The sequence below is a fragment of the Gekko japonicus genome, unplaced genomic scaffold, assembly GCF_001447785.1.
Source record: "Gekko japonicus isolate JY-2015 unplaced genomic scaffold, Gekko_japonicus_V1.1 scaffold12, whole genome shotgun sequence".
NCBI lineage: Eukaryota > Metazoa > Chordata > Lepidosauria > Squamata > Gekkonidae > Gekko > Gekko japonicus.
In genome coordinates this window covers 1,264,276-1,286,420 of record NW_015161947.1, presented here as the reverse complement: position 1 = coordinate 1,286,420, position 22,145 = coordinate 1,264,276, and the positions used below count along the sequence as shown (strand labels likewise).

The 22,145-nt window shown below is 44.0% G+C and overlaps 1 protein-coding gene across 1 annotated transcript in view; it reads left to right on the top strand.

The window, feature by feature from the left end:
* Positions 1-21,689, top strand: part of LOC107125911 (netrin-4-like) — a 77,498-nt gene extending 55,809 nt beyond the window's left edge. The window contains exons 5-10 of the mRNA XM_015429371.1: positions 90-278; positions 8,141-8,354; positions 9,643-9,779; positions 10,951-11,019; positions 13,000-13,170; positions 21,215-21,689. Coding sequence (XP_015284857.1) covers positions 90-278; positions 8,141-8,354; positions 9,643-9,779; positions 10,951-11,019; positions 13,000-13,170; positions 21,215-21,351 — 917 coding nt within the window. The 3' untranslated portion in view covers positions 21,352-21,689. The remainder of the gene's footprint in view (positions 1-89; positions 279-8,140; positions 8,355-9,642; positions 9,780-10,950; positions 11,020-12,999; positions 13,171-21,214) is intronic.
* The last annotated feature ends 456 nt before the right edge of the window (positions 21,690-22,145 follow it).

Sequence of the window (22,145 nt, the reverse complement as noted above, 5' to 3'; positions counted from 1 at the left end):
TAAATAAATCCATGACAAAAATAAGTTAATTACACATAAGTCATATTTGTCTGTACTAACATGTTCCTTGTTCTTCTCCCCTGCCCCAGAGTGCCGATGTCACAATCATGCTGATAGCTGCCATTTTGACCAGAGTGTCTGGCTGGCATCAGGAAAGCAGAGTGGGGGTGTCTGTGACAACTGCAAGCACAACACGGAGGGCTACCGGTGTCAGAGGTGCAAGCCCGGTTACTACAGAGACAGAGGAAAGCCCATGTCTTCTCCGGAGGTTTGCAAGCGTAAGTCATTTTTGCCCACGGTAATACTTAAGAAGGCAGTTACATACACTGGAAATAAAATATATCCTTTCAAAGGTCATTTTTTAAACATACTCATCGCCCTTCAAGGCTTATAAACAGCATCCAAGGCAACAAAGTATCCAAATAGGGATGTCAATGCCAGGTTGGGAAATTCTTGAAGATTTTAGGGTCCAGCCCTGCATGGGGAGGGAAAGATTTGGGGAGGGGCCTCAGCAAGGTACAATGTCCATCCTCCAAAGCAGCACTTTTCTCCAAGGGATCTGGTCCCTGAAATCTGAAGATCAGTTGTAATTCTGGGAGATCTCCAGACCCCCACCTGAAGGTTGGCAACCGTCAATCCAAGTTGATTGGTCTCTGTCTTCCACATGTTATGTACCTATTCCTCTCAAGGAGCAAGCTCTGAAGTCGGGAATCTTTCACTTCAGGATTGCCACAACAGGAAGAATTATCTAGAGTTGATTACTAGGGCCTGGGTCCCTGTGATGTCATCAGTTCTTTGAAATTCCCAGATAAAATATGTTGTTTTTTTAAGGAAATCAGTAAGGCAACAAATGCCCTGACCTGGATAACTCAGGCAAGCCTGATCTCGTCAGATATCGGAAGCTAAGCAGGGCTGACCCTGGCAAGTAATTGGAAGGGAGACCTCCAAGGAATCCCAGGGCTCGGGATGCAAAGGCAGACTATGAAGCCACCTCTCTGAAAAACATCCAAGCCCCCAGTAGGGGTCGCCAGAAGTCACCATGACTTCCAGGCATGCAAGAATGCACACTCACAAACACAATACCCGCCCCCCAAAAGGCAACAAACAAACAGGTCAGTGCACAAACATTGCAAAACAGTCCTCTTTTGTCAAGCCTTTGCCAATTGTATTCTTAGATTTTATCAGAAGGGCAATGGAAATTTTTTAACAAGAAACTTATATTGGCAGTTTAATTTACTGTATTTTTATGATTTTACCGTATCTAAGCTGCCTTGAACAGAGAAAAAAGATGGGCACAATTTTTAACAGGTATATAACTAAAAATGTATTAGACTGCCTACCTGAAGCATGGAGAAGGACTAGATTGGTGGCTGGGCTAGCATACATGTTTGTCATTTCTTTTGTGAAGTTGTGCTCTAGGGTTGCTAGTTCTGGGTTGGGAAATTCACGGAGATTTGGGGGAGGGGGCCTGGGGAGGGTGAAGCTTGGAGAGGGGAGGTACCTCAGTGGGCTATAAAGCCATAAAGCCCATCCATCATAGCAGTCATTTTCATCAGGGGAATTGTTCTCTGTAACCTTGAGACCAGTTGTAATTCCAGGAGATCTCCAGCCACCACCTGGAGACTGGCAACCCTGTGTGCTCCTTTTTCCCATTATGTCTGTCTTCACCCTAATATTTCTTTACATGGGTGATAGCCCTTCTTCTGGTGTTGAGCTGCTGCTGCTTTGAGATGCCCGATCAAAGTTCCTCTAAACTCCGGTTACATGTGCTTTTCTTGCTACCATAACCAAGCTCTTGACATAGCTTAAACGGCATGTTCACAGCCCTTCCTCTGTTTCTGCTCTTTTGTGTTTGCCTTTTCTGAATGCTAGTGCTGGCTCAGCCCCCATGGCCCCCTGCTCACCAACTTTTAACCTTTCATGAAAGCAGACTGAATGAGGAGCTGCCTTGCTAACCCATGGGGGTGCCCCACCATGTCGCACGACACCTAAGGATTTCTCTTGTAGTTTTTCTTCAACTCTGAGAAGTCTTGGTGAAAGCAAAGCTTTGTAAAAGTCACTGTTCCAGAAGATTAAGTTTCAAGTAGAGCAGCTGAAAGATTCTGTGTCCAAGTTCTGTAGTCTGACAGTAAAGCAAAGGTTCTGTAACCAACATAATGTATTATTAGACACTCACTGAAGGAAGAAACCTTAGAGAACAACAAAGTAAAACTTTTTGAAGAATCAACCTGTGCAAATCGTAGGTAAGTCTACCGGGGTGACATTGGATCTCTGTTCTCCTCAGTGCTCACCTTCCTCTCAGTTCTTTACTCCCAAACATTCTTTTCAAAATTCGCCTGAGCGAATGTTGATGTGAGATTTTCACCAGATATTCTCTGAATATTTGCTGAATATTTACCATCTGTATTTGATATCTGGACAAGATTTTATTTTAATCTTTGATGGCTGATGTATACTGGTATTTCATTCCAGACACACTACCTGATTATACACTTGCACCTGGAAAAATACGGGTATACAAAATGTATGCACAGCATCAAAGAGGTACTCACTTCTGGTAGTGACAGAATGTCACTGTATACATATCAGAACTCATAGTAATTCCTATCATACCGATGTATTTTTGGTATACCAAAAATCTTACTACAGAATTTCAGATTGTGTTATATAATTCCATTAGCACGGAAGCAAAAATGCACTCACCTTTACCAGCTGATGACCACATCTCTTGATTGCACCATAGGACAAAAAGTGTGGCTTTGCCCTTTGGAAATGCACAGAAAGCAATGAGGGCCCTTCTAAATGGCTCTGAAACACAGCAGGGAAAGTAGAAAGATTGTTTTCCTTCCCAGCTCATCTTGTGTCTGATCTTGTTCTCTGATAATCACAAATTTTAGTTGACTACCAGGGCCAGCCAGACTTTACAGATCCCACCCCTTAGTTTACCCCCCTCTGGAAATATATAAAAGCCCAAAGCAAAAATGCATCTAGTGCTATCCCTTTACCACTGGTGGCGTTTGATCATGTACACGTTAACCACATGTTAACCAAAGTTGTATTCCATGTGACTCTAAAAGAACCTTTGATTGTGTCTTGCATTACTTGTGTGTGCACATGCATGCGCAGACAAAGGATCAGAGTTGTTTTTTGCATTTGTATATACATTCTAACAAATCTAGGTTTTATATTTGAAGCAGCAACCTAAATTCCTCAAGTGTTTTGAGGACCAAACTAGTTGTTATGCAAGATATCCCACAATAATGTTCGGATGATGGGGAAGGCCACTGTGGGAGGGAGTGTTTAACCTTTTCTCCCATACCAGTTTCAGGTTTTAAATAGCCACCACCCTCGCTGTGATTCATGTTATGGATGGAAAAGCTTGGAAGGAAAGGGTTCAATGCTCCCTTCCCCCAGTGACTCACCCCAGATCTTCAAAGCAAACACATGGGACTGCTAATTAGTTTTTCCCCCTAATAAAATAAAAATTGAGAAGTCTGAATCACAGATCATTTGTGTCAGATCTAGTTTGGCTCCTAAGTATCATCAGCAAAATCAATCTAATTATCTGACCAATAGTAATGTTTATTTTCTATATTTGTTTTTTTATGTTTCCCATAACCTGAGTGGGTAGATGGTCCCATGAGCAGCCTTTCATTTGTATTGTGACTGCGAAGGAAGGAAGGAAGGAAGGAAGGAAGGAAGGAAGGAAGGAAGGAAGGAAGGAAGGAGGGAGGGGACTGCGAAGGAAGGAAGGAAGGAAGGAAGGAAGGAAGGAAGGAAGGAAGGAAGGAAGGAAGGAAGGAAGGAAGGAAGGAAGGAAGGAAGGAAGTTGTAGAGATAGATTAAATGCAGAAGAGGCCAACCAAGATATTTAAAAAGTTGGAGCTCCTTTCTTATGAGGCAGGCTAAAGCGTCTGAGACTTTTCAGTTTAGAAAGAAGATGATTAAGGAGAGTCATTATAGAGATTTATAAAATTATGCATGGATTCCACAGTTCTGGAACTCAAGGGCACCCAGTAATGGGGAATAGATTCAGGAGAGACAAAAGGAAACATTCTTCACTTAATCACTGATTAAAAGTGGAATTCACTGTAGATAGATCTAGTGATGGCAACAAGCGTAGGTGACTTTAAAACAAAACAGATTCAGGGATGAGAAGTCCAGCAGTGGCTATTAGCCATGGTGACTGAAGAGAACCTTCACTTCCAGAGGCAGCAAACTACTGAATATCACTGCTGGAAGGCAACATCACTGGGAGACTGTGGTCTTTAGGCTTTGTTTGTTGATCCTCCAGGGCAACTGGTAGGCTGCCATGTGAAACAGAATGCTGGACAAGATGGAGCAATGGTCTGACCCGGCAGAACACCTCACATGTTCTTACGTGTTGAAAAATCATTAAAGTCTTATGGTGCTTTTTGTAATAAATTATTTTGATTTCCAATATGCTATGAAGGAAGCAGACCTGTACAATGGCAGATTTGGCACTTAAAAGAGTGTAAATGGTAGCAGTTTGAGCCCTGAGGGTGGCTTCTGGTTCCACCCACTCTGACTCTGCAGGCTTGTTTAGCTTGCCCATAGCTTGCCCTAGATGATTGGGGACTCCTCCTCAACATCCTGGGTCTGCTGAGCAAAGGTCTGGATCCTGGTACAAAGAGTAGCAGGACATTAGTTGTTGTAGATTTTCCGGGCTGTATGGCCGTGGTCTTGGCATTGTAGGACCTGACGTTTTGCCAGCAGCTATGACTGGCATCCTCAGAAGAATAACACAGAAAGATGGAGTATTCCCTGTGTCAAGGTGAGAAAGAAAATGGTAGGCAGGTGATTTATATCTACTCAGGAAGGTGGGGTAGGGACACCTTTACATCTTTTCAGGACTGCTTCTTGCTAGCCAGCTTCAGCCTTCTTTAGTTTTTTGTGTCCAGATTGAGACTTGCCTTTGCCTTCTTTTTTCTTAGCACAAACCTTTCTTACACTAAACCTAGTCACTAGGGTTGCCAGCCCCCAGGGGGAAGCAAGGGATTCCTTTTTGCAGGCTTTTGCCCACTGCTGGCCAGCAGGGGAATCCCCACCCCCAACAGCTACAACCCAGCGTGATAACCCCAACGTGATGATGTTGCTTCTGTGTGATGTCATCACACCAGGGACGTTGCATGGCGATGCTCTGGTATTTTGGGGGGCCCCTCTTCTGGAGAGCTCCCTCCCCCCCACCAGCAAGACTTTAGGACCTGGCAACCCTAGTTTCCACCCTGTCAGGTAGATAGGACTTGCATCCTAAGATACCCTTGACTGTTCTTTAATTGGCACCAAATCACTAGCTCTTCACATGTGCCCCATCATATCCTGCAGGCTATGAGCTAAAGACTTGAGAACTGAGATGTGCCAGTAACTGATATACATCACTTATTTGGCTTAGAAGATAGATCAAGATGAATAGCTGTAGCAGTAGAAAAGAGCAAGAGTCCAATAGCACCTTAAAGACTCACAAAATCTGTGGCAGGGTAGGAGCTTTCATGAGTCACTGCTCACTTCTTCAGATACTTGGCTAAGAAGCTTCATGCTAAACATGCATTTGTTTTGATGCTGGGAAATACCAAAGAGGAAAATAACAAATTTGTCACAGCAAATTGCACAGATGTTTATGGAATGAGCAATGTGGTTCTCAGCTCGGTGGAAAAAGAAAGAAGGGAATGTTGGGGGGGGGGGGATCAAAAACCCTCCCTGTCTCTTCAGTGGGCACTAGGTGGGGGGGGGGAAGCAAATGCAAAAGCTGAATGAAATACTTTATTAATCCCTAGAGAAAGCCTGCTTTAAGAGTGCTCTTCCATCCAGAGCAAAGTCTCTCCGTTAAGCTGCAACAGGCCCTCGGGCTCCCAAGAAGAAAAGAGAACTGGACTCTGCTCAGACTCAGAAGGAATCTCTCAGCATTAGTCATAATAATCGAGCACATTCCCTCTTAATCACCAGTCCAGGAGGGGGGGGGATGTGTTGTATAACAATCTGATGCTAGCCAAGGACCTCTTTGCTGACTTCCTGTGCATAGGCGTTCCTATAAAATATGAGAATTCTTAGCCAGAATTGTAATGTGTAAATATGAGATGGTCTGCTATTTCTTATCATCGGTCAGATTGCTTATCTCTGATCTTTTTTGTACTCATTTGCTACTCACGGCCTGAGGCTGAATGACAGCCAGACTGCACACACGTTTGTTTGGGTGGCTGCAGTCCAATGCAGAGTTAAGTTGCTTAAATTCCACTGACTTCAGTGAGATTTAAGCAGCCTAACTGTAGGGTACTGTGGCAGCTGAGGACTGTACCTTCCAGTTCAGCCAGTTCAGATCATGTCACAGAACTGATGTGGGAAAAGGAGGTAGAGTTGATTGTCAATAAAAGAAGAGGTCTCTAGAAGCCAGGTCTACCCCAACTGAAAATAATGGCCTTTTAAAGTTTGAAAGGGAGATGTGCTCCTGAACAGCAGAGGGTGCTCTAAATAATGGGCAGTAGACCCATTCTCCAAATCTGAAGGCCAGGATTACCTCCCATGAAAACTAACGCCCCTTTAAAGTTTAAAGGGGGTTTCCTTTTAATGGCCAGGTGGCAGCTAGCCAAACTACAGGTGGCAGCTAGCCAAACTCTCCCCCCATGCCCAGCAGACAGCAGGAGAAGGAGAAGGCAGAGTTTGAAGGGCCATTAGTTTCAGTGGGAGGCAGACCTGGTCTCTGAATTTGGAGGCCTAGTCTACCACTCAGTGAAAATAATGCCTCTTTAAGTGCACACACCTAGTCAGAGATAGCACGTTGGATTTTATGCATGCAAAGCAAGTGATTTACCACTGAACTATTGTGTTTTCTCAAAGGTTACTGGGATGGGTCCTTACTTGGACCCCATTGACATAGGGTTGCCAGGTCCTTTTCATCTGCCAGCGGGGGGATGGGGGGCATGTTCCAGGAGTGCGAAGTGATGTCACCTCCCATTCCCCCCGAAATAGTGATGTTGCACGCGAAGTGTCTGTGTCACCTGGAAGTGATGTTGGGGGTGACGCTCTGGATTTTGGTCAAAACTCTATGGTAAAATTGGCATCAAACCATAGAGTTTTGCCCAAAATACAATGCATCACCCACTGACATGCCGACGTCACTTCCAGATGACACAGTCACGTCATGTGCAGTGTCGCTGTTTGGGAGGGGATTCCCTCCCTCCAGCCTGCTGGCCAACAGTGGGCAGGAGCCCGCAAAATTGGGGGATCCCCCGCCCCCACTGGGCAAATGGCAACCCTACAGTGACAGCACATATCCAACCAGTGCTTCACCAGCTGCCCTGGCTCCAAGTTGCATACCGGATCAAATTCAAGGTTTGGTACTGACGTTCAAGGCTCTGAACGGTCTGGGACCTGCATATTTAAGGGACCACATCTCCCAGTATACCCCCCAAGGAGTATTACACGCTGGAGACAAGAACCTCCTGATGATCCCTGGCCTGAAGGATATCTGGCTGTCCTCAACCAGAGCCAGGGCTTTTTTGGCCCTGACGCTGGCCTGGTGCAACTCTCTGCCTAATGACATCTGTGCCCTGTGGGACCTAAAACAGTTCCGCAGGGCCTATGGTTGAGGACAGCAACAGTCTACCATCAAGCCTGGCTTCCCCTATGTCCTCCCTTAGGGAAGGAGGTATGATGTCTAACACCATCTGATTAGTTATGTTTACTGCTGGCTTATTGTTTTTAAATTTTAATCTGTATATATATATATATTTGTATTTATTGAATTGTATTTACAAAGTATTGTAAACCTCCCTGAGCCCCATTGGGGGGGGGGGGCGATATAGAAATCAAATTGGTGGTGGTGATGATGGTGATGATGCTTACTGCTACCTCTCTTGATCATCTTGGGCTGTACTAGAAAACAGGGCAATCCTATGCAGAGGCCTATTGAAATAAATGAGTCTAAATGAAAATAACTCTTTTCAGGATTGCACAATTAAATCACTCCACTAAGAATGTTTCATGTAAAGAGGATGGTTAGTACGTTTCATACTGGGCCTAATACATGTTGCATTTAAGAATTAATTGTTTGGACGCAGAAATTCTGTTTATGTGGATGACTGTGGGATTATATCTCAATTGCATTCCACGCTTTCTCCTTTAGCTTGCTCCTGTCAACCAGTGGGCTCAGTGAACACAGCCGTCAACCAGAGCTGGAGATGCCACCCAAAGACAGGCTTCTGCTTCTGCAAGCCAGGTGTTGCAGGGCCAAAATGTGACAGGTGTCTCATGGGATACTGGGGCTTTGGAAAAAATGGCTGCCAACCTTGTGACTGTGCCAGGGACTGTGACAAGAACACTGGAGAGTGTCTTGATAGGTATGCAAATTCTCTTACTGTAAACAGGTTTGGGTATAATTTCCTAGGCTTTTAAATCTAATTGAAAGAAGAGTCAGGGCTGATTCATATATTACAAAGTATATGTGGTAAGTATGTGGCTGCCTTGAGACCTTGGATCAAAAGTGTGCCTGGAGTTCCATGCTAGAATCTCAGTTCTCATGTGTATAGAGGCCAATTTGTATTGGGATGCTTGGCACATAGGGAGACTTGTAAGCCTTCCCCCATGCCATTTTCCCTACCAGAAATGGCCCCAGGAGCCACTACTTGCCCTGCTGAGGAAACTTTATTGTAGCCATCAGTATATGTAAGTTTTCCCTCTGGGCAAACAGCAGATCTCTGGTACCAATTCAGGTTTGGAAAATTATAGAGATGGAGGAGGAAGAAGCTTCTTCTCCACATGTGTCATGATACCAGTCAGAACGGGGACAGTACATGCCTGGGAATTAAGTTCCCATCAAGGAACTCCAAGAACATGTATGCCAGTTTGGTGCAGTAGTTAAGAGCGGTGGACTCTAATCTGGAGAACCGGGTTTGATTCCCCACTCCTCCATATGTAGTCAGCTGGGTGACCCTGGGTCAGTCATAAGTTCTTTCAGAGCTGTTCTCTCAAGAGCAGTTCTCTCAGAGCTCTCTGAGCCCCACTTACCTCACAGGGGGTCTGTTGAGGGAAGAGGAAGGGAAGGAGATTGTAAACCACTCTGAGACTCCCAGTGAAGGGCGGGGTAGTCCACATGATAGTCCACATGGAGGAAATGTGGAGTATATAGTATGAATTGGCCCTCATAGAATCATGTTTATCATGTAATTCCTGCTAGAAACTTAATTCATATGACAGAATACCTGCATAAACTGCTTTTATGAATGACTGTTAAAGATATTTCTTGCCATGTTTCAGTGCTTTGTTGATCAAGAGGTAGACTTACAGAATTGCCTATTGCAGCAAATAAAGTAACAAGTGAAGTAGCTTCAATGTGCACAGCTGCACATTTTGGGGTTGCCAAAAAGTTTAGAATTGCTGCTGATTTCTGTGGTGCTGATCCTAAAAAATTAAACAAAGATCCTTCTTCCTCTGGATAAAGACAATGTTGTCTTCAATTAGATACTGCAGATGCTGCTGCAGAGCTGGATGACCCTTGAGGTCTTTTCCAACCTATAGAATTGTATGTTTCTATATAACAGTCAGCAAGCAATTGGAAGTGTTCAGGCTGCAAGTGGTAATCATTACATCCTATAATCTGCACATCTTTTCTGCTTTTCCTCTTCCCAGTTATGACAATCAGCATTTTTTTGACATTCCCATTGGTGGGAGAATCCCTGACCTCATCCAAACCCAAGTCAATGAAAGTGAAGATGAATGGCAATGGAATGACCATGTGCAGGGTTTTTCTGCATTAAGACATCCAGGTATGAAGTTGTGTTCTAACTGGTGAGCATCTATTATCACTTTTATACCCAATCTACAAGTTTTAGAAATATGGTTTCCTGTGCCTGAGCACTGAATATGCTTGCTACCATAAAATCCTGTAAAACCTGTAGAATCCCAAGAAAACAAGCAATCATACTTACTACTTAGTAAGCATGTGGTTTAGTGTAGCAGAATGTCTAGTCGTCATTACAGTTATGTGGCATTTATGTCATAAGCAGTTGTCTGTAACCACTTAAGAATGCATAGCTATGGATGGTGACTCTGTTCCTTTCCTGAATCCATTATACAGCTCACCTGGAGGGTGAGATAGCCCACCAGAGGGGAAATAGTGGATATTCTGAACTGTTCAGAAAAGACCTGCCTCCCCACACAGTTGGTAGTGTAGTGCGTAGAATATTGCCAGATTCTACAAGTGGAAGAAAATTGATCAAACTGTGGAGAGTGAATTTATTGTATTGTGATTTCTTCTGTCACATAACTTGGCCTTTTAAAAACCAAATTTGATATTTTGAAAGAAGGGTAGGTACTCCTGGGTAGATGTTGTCAGAGAATAGATGTACAGCCATAGTAGGATAATAAGTTCTGCTAAAGTTAAATTACAGCCCTCGGGTGTTAAATTTGCTCACATTTCTAAATAGTACCCATCAAAATCATTGAGACTTGCTTCAGGTCAACATCCCTGGGACCAAATTGTTAGTTTTGCTAAGTGTGGAATTCCCTTAATTTTTTTGATTTATTTGAGTGTTTGTAAATTTTATGGCATTTTATTGTTTTATTTTAAGCCATTTGGAACATTGATATGGAACAGATGTATTTTTGGGTGGGTATTTTGTTTGTGTGTGTACACATACGAGTGTCTGGAAGTCATGGCGACTTCTGGCAACCCCTACTGGGGGCTAGGACATTTTTCAGAGAGGTAGCTTGATAGCCTGCTTCTTCATCCCAAGCCTTGGTATTCTTTGAAAGTCTCCCATCCAATTACTTGGCAGGGTCGGCCCTGCTTAGATTCCAAGATATGACAAGATCGAGCTTGCCTGAGCTATTCTGATCAGGGCTGGAACAAATATGTTAAATGAAAATAATTTGATTTCCCTCCCCGCTTCTCTTTCATAACTCCTTTGACACATTGGCCTGTGATTCCCTGCCTAGAAAAGTGTGTATGCAAAGAAAGAATTCTAGGAAGTGTCACCAATTTCTGCCAGATGAAATATGCATATGGTGAGTGATGTGAAACACCTTCTCTTATTTAAATGGTAGAGACTACTGAAGCGCTAGAACCTCTTTCCTGTTGCTCTCCACCTTCCAGAAATCAAACTCTGAACATAAGAACATAAGAGACACCAATGTTGGATCAGGCCAAAGGCCCATCCAGTCCAACACTCTGTATCACACAGTGGCCAGAAATACCAGGTGCCAACAGGAGGTCCACCAGTGGGGCCAGGACATTAGAAGCCCTCCCACTGTTGACCCCCCCAGCACCAAGAAGGCAGAGCATCACTTGTCCCAGAGCCCCTATCTATACCTTGTGGCTAATAGCCACTGATGGACCTCTGCTCCATATGCTTATCTAATTCCCTTTTGAAGCCGTCCATGCTTGTAGCCACCACCACTTCCTGTGGCAGTGAATTCCAAGTGTTAATCACTCTTTGGGTGAAGAAGTACTCTGCACCTGGAAAGCTCAAATTGTACACTCTGCCATCAATCAAGGTTGTGCGACATAAAGCCATATTGAAACTTTTCCAGGCTTCTCTTGACCCATGCAGTCTTATACCTTTTTTCATGTGGTGACTCATCCATTGGCTAGCTATTTATTTATTGCTAAGGCCCCCAGGCAGCTTGCTGAAATCTCAGGACCATCAGCTCACCCACACATTTGATGGCTTCTTTTAAGACTTCTATACATGCTTGCTTATGATATGTAGAGCATATATAAACTAAAGATTGGAGGCAATAATCTAGTTGGCGCTAACTGCTCAACTATATTTTACATTTAGTTCCCTGTGAATCCCCATATTTTGTATATGTGTGTTTGTATGGTGAAGAGTCCATCTCTTCAAAGCCATATAATTGTGATTACAATGATTAATTGTTAATATTGCTATTCTATATGATATCACCACACCCTGCTCCATGAGTGGATATTGCAGCTCAGGCAACCCTATCTATTATACACATCTTGGTCTTCATCTAGCCTGCTCTGAGTAAGGCATATATGATTCCCAAGCAGTCTCCTATGCAGGTAGCTTGCAGGATCAGTCCTGCTTAGCTTCAACAGTAGACCTGCATCATGAGACTTCAGATCATTTGGATGCATTGACAGGTAAAATCTGATCCACAAGGCTATGATCCACACAGCCATGACCTAAAATATTCAGATCGAAATCGTGAAAGTTTGCCTATCTTGCATTCATTCCCAAATGCAGAATTTTATTCAAAACACTACAGTTAGCTGATGAAGAATTCTAAACATTTTAGCAAGAAGGGTGATGGCCAGAACTGGATTTCATACTGACCAGCAACCACCACCACCACCACCACCACCACCACCACATGACCTGGGACGCCTTTAGCCACGGTGTGATGTGCAGAAATCAGCTGCTGAAGCTTTTCACGGTGTGGATTTATGCAGTGATCCCTGCAAAGTTAAGCTGCTGTTAACAGCACAAGAACAAGAACTAGTAGAGACATTGGCAACCCTAAATAAAAGTATTAGTGATGTATGAGGAGAAATCATGATATACAGAAGAAGAAAGCTGGCAGGAAGGAGCTATACGGGGCTTTAAAAAAAGTCCTGGAACTCTCAAGACGGAAATGAAGTTTTCAATCTGTATCCTGAAAACTCATGAACTTTTAAGCATTTTAAAAATAATTTTGTCAAAGAAGTTCTGGAACTCTGTTCCAGTGCTTTCCCCCAGAAAAAAAGCCCTGGGGCTATACATAAATAAAGGCACCCCACTCCTTTTGGAAGTATCCCCATTATCATGAAGGATAATAAGCCTGACTGTTTTTAGAATTAAAAGCTAAAACGGCCAGAAATCCAAATTCTGTGATAGGTCTCTGAAGACAAGCACCCCAGCTAATAAGATGTTCCACGTCCCTCGTAGTGGTACCTCTGTGGTCCGCCGGTTAACACAGTAACATACATTCAGTAGATGTTTGGGTGAAATTAACACTGTTTGCGTTCTTGCTTTCTGGCAGTTATAAAAGCAAAAATCCTCTCAGCTCATGACAAAGGAACTCATGCTGAAGTCATAGTAAAAGTGAAAAAGGTTCTCAAGTCAGGCAAAGTGAAAATCACTCGGAATAACAGGAGCATCTATCCAGAGTCTTGGACCAACAGGGGATGTACATGCCCTATTCTTAATCCTGGTAAGGACTTTATGTTTATGATATTGTTTCTGTGGGAAAGGGGTGCTTCTGCAGATTTCTTACCCAAAGCCTGAGATGAGCAGGTTCATCCAGTACTTTGCAACATACTGTCCCTTCATGAAAAATCCATGGGCACAATCCAGTTTCTTCCGCACATGAAGAATACCATGTAGAGGACCTCCTCATGGGACATACTGTAATTTGGTCCTCCTCATCTCACACTGTGACAGTTGTAAGGTGTGATCCGAAAGCACATGACTCAGCAAACTAGGTACTTCACCTTGGGTTTCCAGAAGCAAGGTGGGATATAAATATAATAAATAAATACTATGGAGTGTGCCGCTTCTGTCCTGGACACGATAAATGTGTCCAGTTGGTTCTGGCAAGCTAAGAAGAGAAGAAGAGATTGGATTTCTACCTTACCCTCCACAACCCAAAGGAGTCTCAGTGTGGCTTACAATCTCCTTTCCCTTCCCCTCCCTACAACAGACACCCTGTGAGGTAGGTGGGGCTGAGAGAGCTCGTTCAAGGACTGCTCTTGAGAGAACAGATCTGAAAGAACTTGTGACTGACCCAAGGTCACACCAGCAGCTGCATGTGGAGGAGTGGGGAATCAAACCCGGTTCTCCCAGATTAGAGTCCATGCTCCTGACCATTACACCAGCAGGCCATTCCTGCACCTCACTAACATGCACCCAGTGGCTTCTTGTCCACCAGCTACTTTCATCCTGAAAGCCAGCATAGTGTAATGGTTAGCATATTGGACTTAGACTAGGGAACCCCAGGTTCACATCACTCTCTCACAGCCTAATCAACCAGGAGGCCCCATGTTCAGTCACTGGCAAATCCAGTTTCAGGATCACAGATAAGAGCTGCTGGCAGTCAATGTTGATAATATGAAGCCAGGTGGACCAGTACATAACCTGCAATGAGGTCATTTTGTAATATCCAGAGTAGCTGTCATAGCATGTCTCATAGCCTGGGCGCAACAGGCCACTGATGCATATAAATGAAGCACAGGAGATCCTGGATCAAATAACTGATTAAAAACTCCATCTCAGAAAGTGAGTCCACTGGCTCACAAGTGCATCAGCATAGTGCACAAAATGAACAGATGGACTGTATCCCAACGGGTCTGCTCTCGCTGCAAGGCTGTACATACAGTAGATCTTTTAGTTAGTAATGGCTCTAGTTTGTTGTTTCAAGCGGCAGGCTGGAGCCCTTCTGACAAGTGGATCTACTCATGATGAGCAAGCACTCCAAAGATTGCTGCTTCACACAATGCTTCCATTGTCTCTGTGGTGGTGTAAATTGCAAACTCACAGGAGGAGGGATAGTTTCCCCCTCTATCTCCCAGGGGGAAAAAGCCTCTTAATGTTCCTGTGGGTTGCCCTATCACAAGTGGGTTCACATTTGTTCCATGTTAGGTCAGTGTGAGATAATGTTAAAAATAACTGGCCATATTAAAACAATGTATGATTTGCTTCAGATGACTGGTCGGGTTCTGTAGCATAACCATCAGCACAGAGGCAGAGAATTTTGCATTGTTTCTTCCAGTTGAACTGCTGTGCTCGGAAATTAGATGCACCATGTTCTTAAAACCAAAGCCTGGGAACATTCTTTGGACCGTGTCTTCTCTTTAAAGTTGAAGTAACCAGAGAATGCAGTGGTTTACTTTTGTGGGCCATTACGTTAAAATGAACAGGCTTACACCATCAAGGTGAATACATGCCTTGATCAATTACTACCAGATAAATTACTTTGTGGGGTTTTTTTTTAATCCTGTGACTAAATTACTCATCCACACTAGCGGGGGGATGGGGGATCAGTCCATGTATAACCTAATCAGTCACCATGATTAGCAGGGGAAATGCTTCCTCTGCATGCCTGTAAAGATTCGATCCTATTATGTTCTTTGAAACTCCTCTTCTAAATTTTCCATTTGTTTTGAGCCCCATTAAATAAGCCTGTAATTCCCCCCCACTCCGAGCATTTAAGGTGGTTTCAAAAAGGGATTGCTGCTCATGGTGCATTTGAGCATTCCACTGTCACCTATGGCAAATACATTTTGCTGTCTTTTGTATTGTTTCAAAAACCTGTGAAGCCAGGTCATCCAGAAGCTATTGGGGGGGGGGGGAAGTAGTTTATTTAATTATTACCATTTTAGCCCACCCTTCCTCCAAGGAGCTCAGAGTGGCATACATGACACACACACCCAATCCCTGTATTTTATTCTCACAATATCCCTGTGTCAGGCAGGTCACGTTGAGCAGAGTGACTGGCCCAGGGGTGCCTAGTAAACTTTGTGGCTGAGTGGGATTCGATCTGGTCTCTAAAGGTATCTGTAGAAATAATGGGGGTGGGGGAGCAAAGTCTATTAGATCCAAGACGTTCAGGGATGGGCTGTGGCTCAGTGGAAGAGCCTTAGTTTTGGATGCAGAAGGTCCCGTGTTCAGTCCTTGGCACCTCCGGTTAAAAGGGCCAGGCAGTAGCTGATGTGAAAGACCTCAGCCTGAGACTCTGGACAGCTGCTGCCGGTCTGTATAGATAATATTATGAGGGACTTTTATGGCCTGATTCAGTAAAGGCAGTTTTTCATGTGTGTTCAGATTTAGAACAGCCATGTAGTAGACACTCATGCCTGGGTCTTCTTAGTCTGACACTCTAACCAGTACCAGCTGTCCTATGTACTGTATGAGACACAAAACTGCTCTCAAAACCATGGTTAGTGCTTTTAAAATCTATTGTTTGTGCCTGGGCTGACTGTGCATTTGCACCATCCTCCTCACCTCTATACAGCTCTTCCCTTTGATTCAGTAACATTTCACACCAGTCTTCATTCAGGTCTGTCTTTCAATAAACAAAGTCTTCCTGTTTACACAAAAGTACTGATCCCACAACCTTGTGGGCTGAACCCAAATAACATTTGATAGAGTGCTGGACTTGTGTTGGCAGGTTTGTGCATGAGTTTGTGCCTGTACCAAAGGACTATATGCGTTTCTATAAATTCACATTCTGTCTTGTTAAAAAAGTTAATATTTGTGCAAAAGCAACTTTTGTCATTGAACTGGATGAAGCAATGTTATTCAGGTAAATGCATTAACACAGGCATCATAGCCTCATATTATATTGTTGTTATAATACTGTTGGTTCAGCATAGATTTTGTTAAAACCAGTTTGCAATGTACACACAGCCAAGTGCAACAGTTGTTTTTAGCAATAGTTATAGTACAAATTCAAATTATGTTACCAGAAGTAAAGTAACATTTATCATATTTATATCCTACCGTTCCTGCAAAGAGCTCAAGAGTTTTTACATGAGATTATTCTGTCATACCAATCCTGTGAGGTAGGTTATAGAAAGTGACTTCCCCAAGGTCACACACTGAGGGCCTATCAACACCTTTAACTTTTCCAGGTCTGTCTTGAGTCTAGTCAGCAAACAAAGTCTGGAATTTATGTGCTTGGAGGGGGGGTGGCATTTTGGCTTGGAGTCCTGGCATTCAGGGAGGACTTCAGCCTCTCTCCACACCATATTCCTGGCCTGAAATGGCCCTAGGGAGCTACTGTTTGCCTAGCTGGGGAAGCTTACCTGCAGTACTCGTGAAGCCCATTCATGTATATTAAATGGGCAAATAGATGCTCCCAGGGCTATTTTTGGGCAGGAACGCACAGGAACGGAGTTCCGGCTGGCTCCCAAATTGGCCACGCCCAGCAGGAACTCATTAGCATAATAGGCCACACCCAACAGCAGAAATTCCTTAGGATTGGCTACATTAGGGGTGTGTGGCCTAACATGCAAAGGAGTTTCTGCTACAAAAAAAGCCCTGGGTTTTGACAACAAACAAAGTAAACAGAATAAGAACCAAAAGTTGGGTGTGGCTGGATGACCACACTTCTGGTAACATGGGGGTGTGGCCTAATATGCTAATGAGTTTATGCTGTTGGGTGTGGCCTATTATGCTAATGAGTTCCTGCTGGGCTTTTTCTACAAAAAGAGCCCTGGCATGCTCCGCAGATCCATTTCTGAACTTTCCCTGGTTCAGATCAAAATTCAGCCCCTAAGAGCCTGGGAATTGAGGATGGTACCTCCGGACTTTTATCTGTCAGTGAGACCCAGGCACAGACTGGGGGAAAGTGTAACGTGTGATATTAGGCCCTGTTATGAGCTTTAAGGCTGAGCAGGAATTTGAGCTCAAGTCTTTCAAGGTCAAACCCAGCAGTGTTCGCTGCATCACCATGGCTCTGAACTAGTGACATATGAATCAGAGACTTGTGAGACACTGCAATATTTACTGACGCACATCACATGCTTTCCAAAGCTTTAATCCAATTTGGGTGCACACCCCATTCTCTTTCTTTCTGGCAGTCCGCAGAATAGTGCTTCCTGTCCCTTTGTTTTCAGCAAGAGGAAAGGTGTCTTTGGGAAAGGACAAGGAAATAATCCACACTCGCCTCTGCTAGTCCAGTCTGGCTCTGCAGTTGACAGTGCTTTCTGCTGTGCGCAGCAGTCTGGCTCCCGGCCCAACCGTCTCTGTGGCATTGTACTGTATGTTCTTCCCTGCCTGGTGACAGGAAGTTCATATCTAATCTCATGGCCTTACAGTTTAATCATAAAACTAAATTTATGGTGTGGTGCCATGGAATTACAACATGGATTTCTTTTTTAAGGCTTGCCTGCTTTCTGTGCAAATAATAAAAAGACAGAAATGTAGAAACAAGCCAAAATAGCCTTCTACCCTCTATGCCCTAAAGGCAAAATAAGGCTGGAAAGATCATCTACTGACTGGGCAAGAAACCCAATGACTGCCTATAAGATTTACCAAGTTAAAAGGTTCCCCCTCATGTCTTTACAGAATATCATGCTGCGATATTGAAGCAAAACAGGAATATGTCTATGGACAGGCAGACAGAGTTGCATTTGGGTATCCATACACTCATCCCTGGTTTATCTGGCTATAATAGAACACCTCTCCAGCTTTCCTTTCCAGTTCTTCTTTCCCCTTCCACTAACACAGCTACATGGAACTTTGCTGATGGTACAGATTCTCTGATCTGCTGCTTTTGGTGTCCATGATGGCTTGATTGTCAGAATATCAGCAAGTTTCATTCAGCAGGCCAAAGACCCTGGAGGCAACTGGTTGCATTATATGCTCAGGATTGCCCTTATCCACCATGCCAGCTGCAACAAGAGCAACAGATCACTTATCTGATCTGTCTTCCTTGGGGAATCTGATCAGTAAATATCTTGCTAAACAATTTGCATACATGTTGTTTTCCAGAATCTGTTAAGGCACTCTCCTTATTTTTAGTTATGCTGTAATAAACTACACTTTTTAATTACTACGCATGATAATATTTGACCAAGCAACTGGCGAGTTCTTTCGTGATCAATTGAGTGCCCAACTCTACTATGAAGGGATGTACAGGAGATTGTGTTTCCAGCAGTATCTTATAATTTATTCTGCATCTTAGTTTTTTGCAGTCTGCAATTTCCTGGCTTCTCTTCAGATTGCATGAATCTTTTGCCCTTAAAAAGCATTCTTAATGTCATCGAAGGACATAATCTCTGAAGTAATTGTTAGATTTACGTCCCTACCCTCCTACCCTCAAGGAGCTCAGAGCAGGGTACCCCCAAATCACAACTACCCTGCAAATTGGGCTAGACTCAGAAACAGTCACTTAATTTTATTGCTGAGTATTGATTTGAACCTGGGTCTCACTCAGCCCAACTCTACCCACAGGTTCTTGCAAAGGCAGGGTTTCCCTCTTCATTTCTTGGGAGTTTTATTTTCTCTGCCCGTTACATCTTAGCTTGGAGATCTGCATGAATCTTCAAAACTCTTGATCTTAATTTCTTCGCCTTTCCACAAAAATATATAGGATACAATCAAATATATTCTCAAACTACCCTGTGCATTCATCTAGCTCCCTTCTCTAACCCAGCTTCCTTCTGTTAGGTATGGCAGATGTTTCTTATTTTATGGGATTCTCTTTGTCCAGACATCCCTAAAACAGAATTGGCATTTCTGTTACAGCTCCATTCAACTCCACCTGAACTCAAGTAACTTTTATTGAGAATTTTTGGCAACCCTAGCCTTTACCGTATAGAAGAGAAGGGCTTCACAGAAGACCACAACAATCAGCATTGCCGGCTGTTTAGCTTTGGAAATTGGATATAGCAGTAGCAGGGGGAGCCCTGGGAGGTTCCCACAAGTCACTTGGCTCTGTGTTCTTCATAGCCCAGAGACTGAATACTTAAGTGGATAGGGTTTGGTTTTGTTTTTTTTATAAACAGAGCTTTGAGTCTCAAAATCTTATACCCCAACATCTTCTCAGTCTCTAAGGTCCTAGTGGACTCGAATCTAGCTCAAGTGGAGTTTCCTTTCCCTCCTTAATGGGAGACTGCCATTGTGCCTTCTCGAGCAAGGGCATGGAAACAGAAACATTTGTGGTTGGTGATGTGTTCAACTGCTTTTTCTGAGGAAAGTAGAAACAATAAATGAGAACATCAGTGTTTATTCTCAGAGTCCTTCCCCTGCCCTGCCCCACACTGAATAAGGCCCCTGAGTTCAAGGCATTCTGTTGTGGGCTGTATTGAATGTGGGAAATAAGGAGAAAGAAATATCAGTGCTTTCCTGTGAGCAGATGGAGCCAAAGACCCTAGACTGGATCATGATGTGGCCCAGCTGAGCTGTCATGGCTAGACTATACTGGGGAGGGCGCCCATCGTTCTTGTCCAATACCGCATCCCTTTGACGATATCTTTTGCCATATGGATAAGCTGGTCGCCTTTGTTACCTCTCAGCTTTGGAGTTACAGGGCAGGCTCCAAGGAGAAATGTCTCTGTGCCTGTGCGACGAAGAGGGCTAACTTTACAAGATTGGGTGGACAGGGGCTGTGTTGTTGCTTGCCAGCAATGAAAGCAGAGCTGAGTCTCTGCACAGTGGAATTCTGTAGTCTGACTGCTTGAGGGATATTTCACACAAAGGCTTGTTATTTTGAAAAGAAGCAGGAGGTCTTTATTACGTGAGTACTCCATACTGGCTAGGAAAAGTAGAATAAAGGCTCCTAGCTAGCTATGTAAGCTAGGATGGAGAGAGACTGTAGAAAGCACATCCAGTCCTCATGGTGGACAAAGGGAGAAAGAAGGGAAGTGACCAGAAGGACGAAACCCCTGAGAGTAGCATTCTGGGTAACAAAGGGACAGCAGTAGGGGTGGACAAAGAAAAAGTCAGAGAGCCCCTATACTAACTCTCTACTGACCTCCCCTGCGACTCTGAGGTCTGCACGGGGGGGGGGGGGAGGCGCATTTGGAAAATGCACAAGGTTGGATCCACTGGAGAGTTTCTATGGGAGGGAGGATTTCCACCACAAAATCATTACTTCCTCCCCTCCCCTGCTGCAGCTGAAAATGCCCCCTCCTCCCCAGTGCTGTTGAGAGGACTGTCTCCCAGAAGCAGCATTTCAGGGAGCACCTTGGGCTGCAGCTGGAAGGGGGAGAGAAAGTCACATTTCACAGCCTGTGGATACGCTTCACTGGATCTGGGTGCCAACTTTTCAACCAGCCTCTGTAACTGAGCCTTTAGGAATAGCTACAGATCCAAGCAAAGGATATATCCATGCTGAGAAAACTTTGACTAGTTTATTTCAAGAAAGGGCACAAAAGCGGACTGGACATGCTACAGGGATGGAGTCAACTGAAAACCATAAAGAACGTTCCTACACATGTCTATTCAATGGAATGCTCCCCCAGGAAATAGTTTTTAGGATTGCACCGATAGTCCCTTTCCCCACATACCCTTATTTTAAATTGCCTACCCATTTATTTGAATTCACTCTTTTCTTAGTACTTGTGCACTCTATACATCACCTTGCACTGCTGAAAGTCTTTGAATGCATAGCTTGTATTGTGAACGATAGATGTTATTTGTATTAAGGTTGCAGTGCTTGTGAGGGCGGATCCCCCTGAGATGTAGGCTGTGGGGTTTTGAAGGGACAGGCGCTATTTTATTCTAACACTTCTGGTATTTTTTTTAACCAGGTGTAGACTACCTGATAGCCGGACAGGAAGACACAAGGACACACAAACTCCTAGTAAACATGAACAGCCTGGTGAAGCCCTGGAAAGCTCACTGGGGGAAGCTGGTGGCAGACATGCTTCGAACTGGATGCAAATAGTCTCTCATGTCAAAGTGAACTTCACGTTAGTAATATTGCAGTGAACGGCCTAGTTAGCTCTCTTTTTGTCATTCAGTACATTCCTAGCTAAGTTGACTCTCAATGCCGACTCACCTTTCCCTCTCCCAATATGAGGTTTAGGCAGGAATCTATCCCATGACTTCTTCCTTCCATGAATCAAAAGACAACTCCTCCCCTCCACTCCCTCAGTATTAGTAGGGTTGTGGCTCGCCTCCATAGATATCCAATATTTTCATTCTCCATGTCCAGAAACAAAAATTACAAGCCACAATGTGTGTGGACAGTTCCAAGAAACAACGTAATGTTATTACATAGGATTGCTGCATTGAGCATTCAAGTCTACAGAGGCATTTTCCAACGTGGTTGAAAAGGAGCAGTGATTTTGTTGAGCTCGGAATCTGCAGTGGACTAAACGGTTGGTCTGTCACAAGACTGCTACTGGATTTGCAGTCCCTCTCTATTTTGTACTCACTAAGCAATCTATGGGCAGAGTGTTTGGGTTCCAATACGTTTGTGCCCTTTCTTTGCTCCATAGTTCCAATGAGAAAGTCTGTGTTTTGCAAGAGAGGCATGCTAAGAGAAGACCAGGAGGGGTTCCACGATGCCTTCTTCCACAGTTACCACAGAGTCAGGGCATGAACAGCATCTCATTCTGCAATAAAGAATCTCCATGGACTTCTCCTTTCCTCCCCACTAGCTGGCGTGAAAAGGAGCTGGCTAGGATCCCCAGGGATTATGTACTTGTCGGCCAAAGGACAATTTTACGATGACAG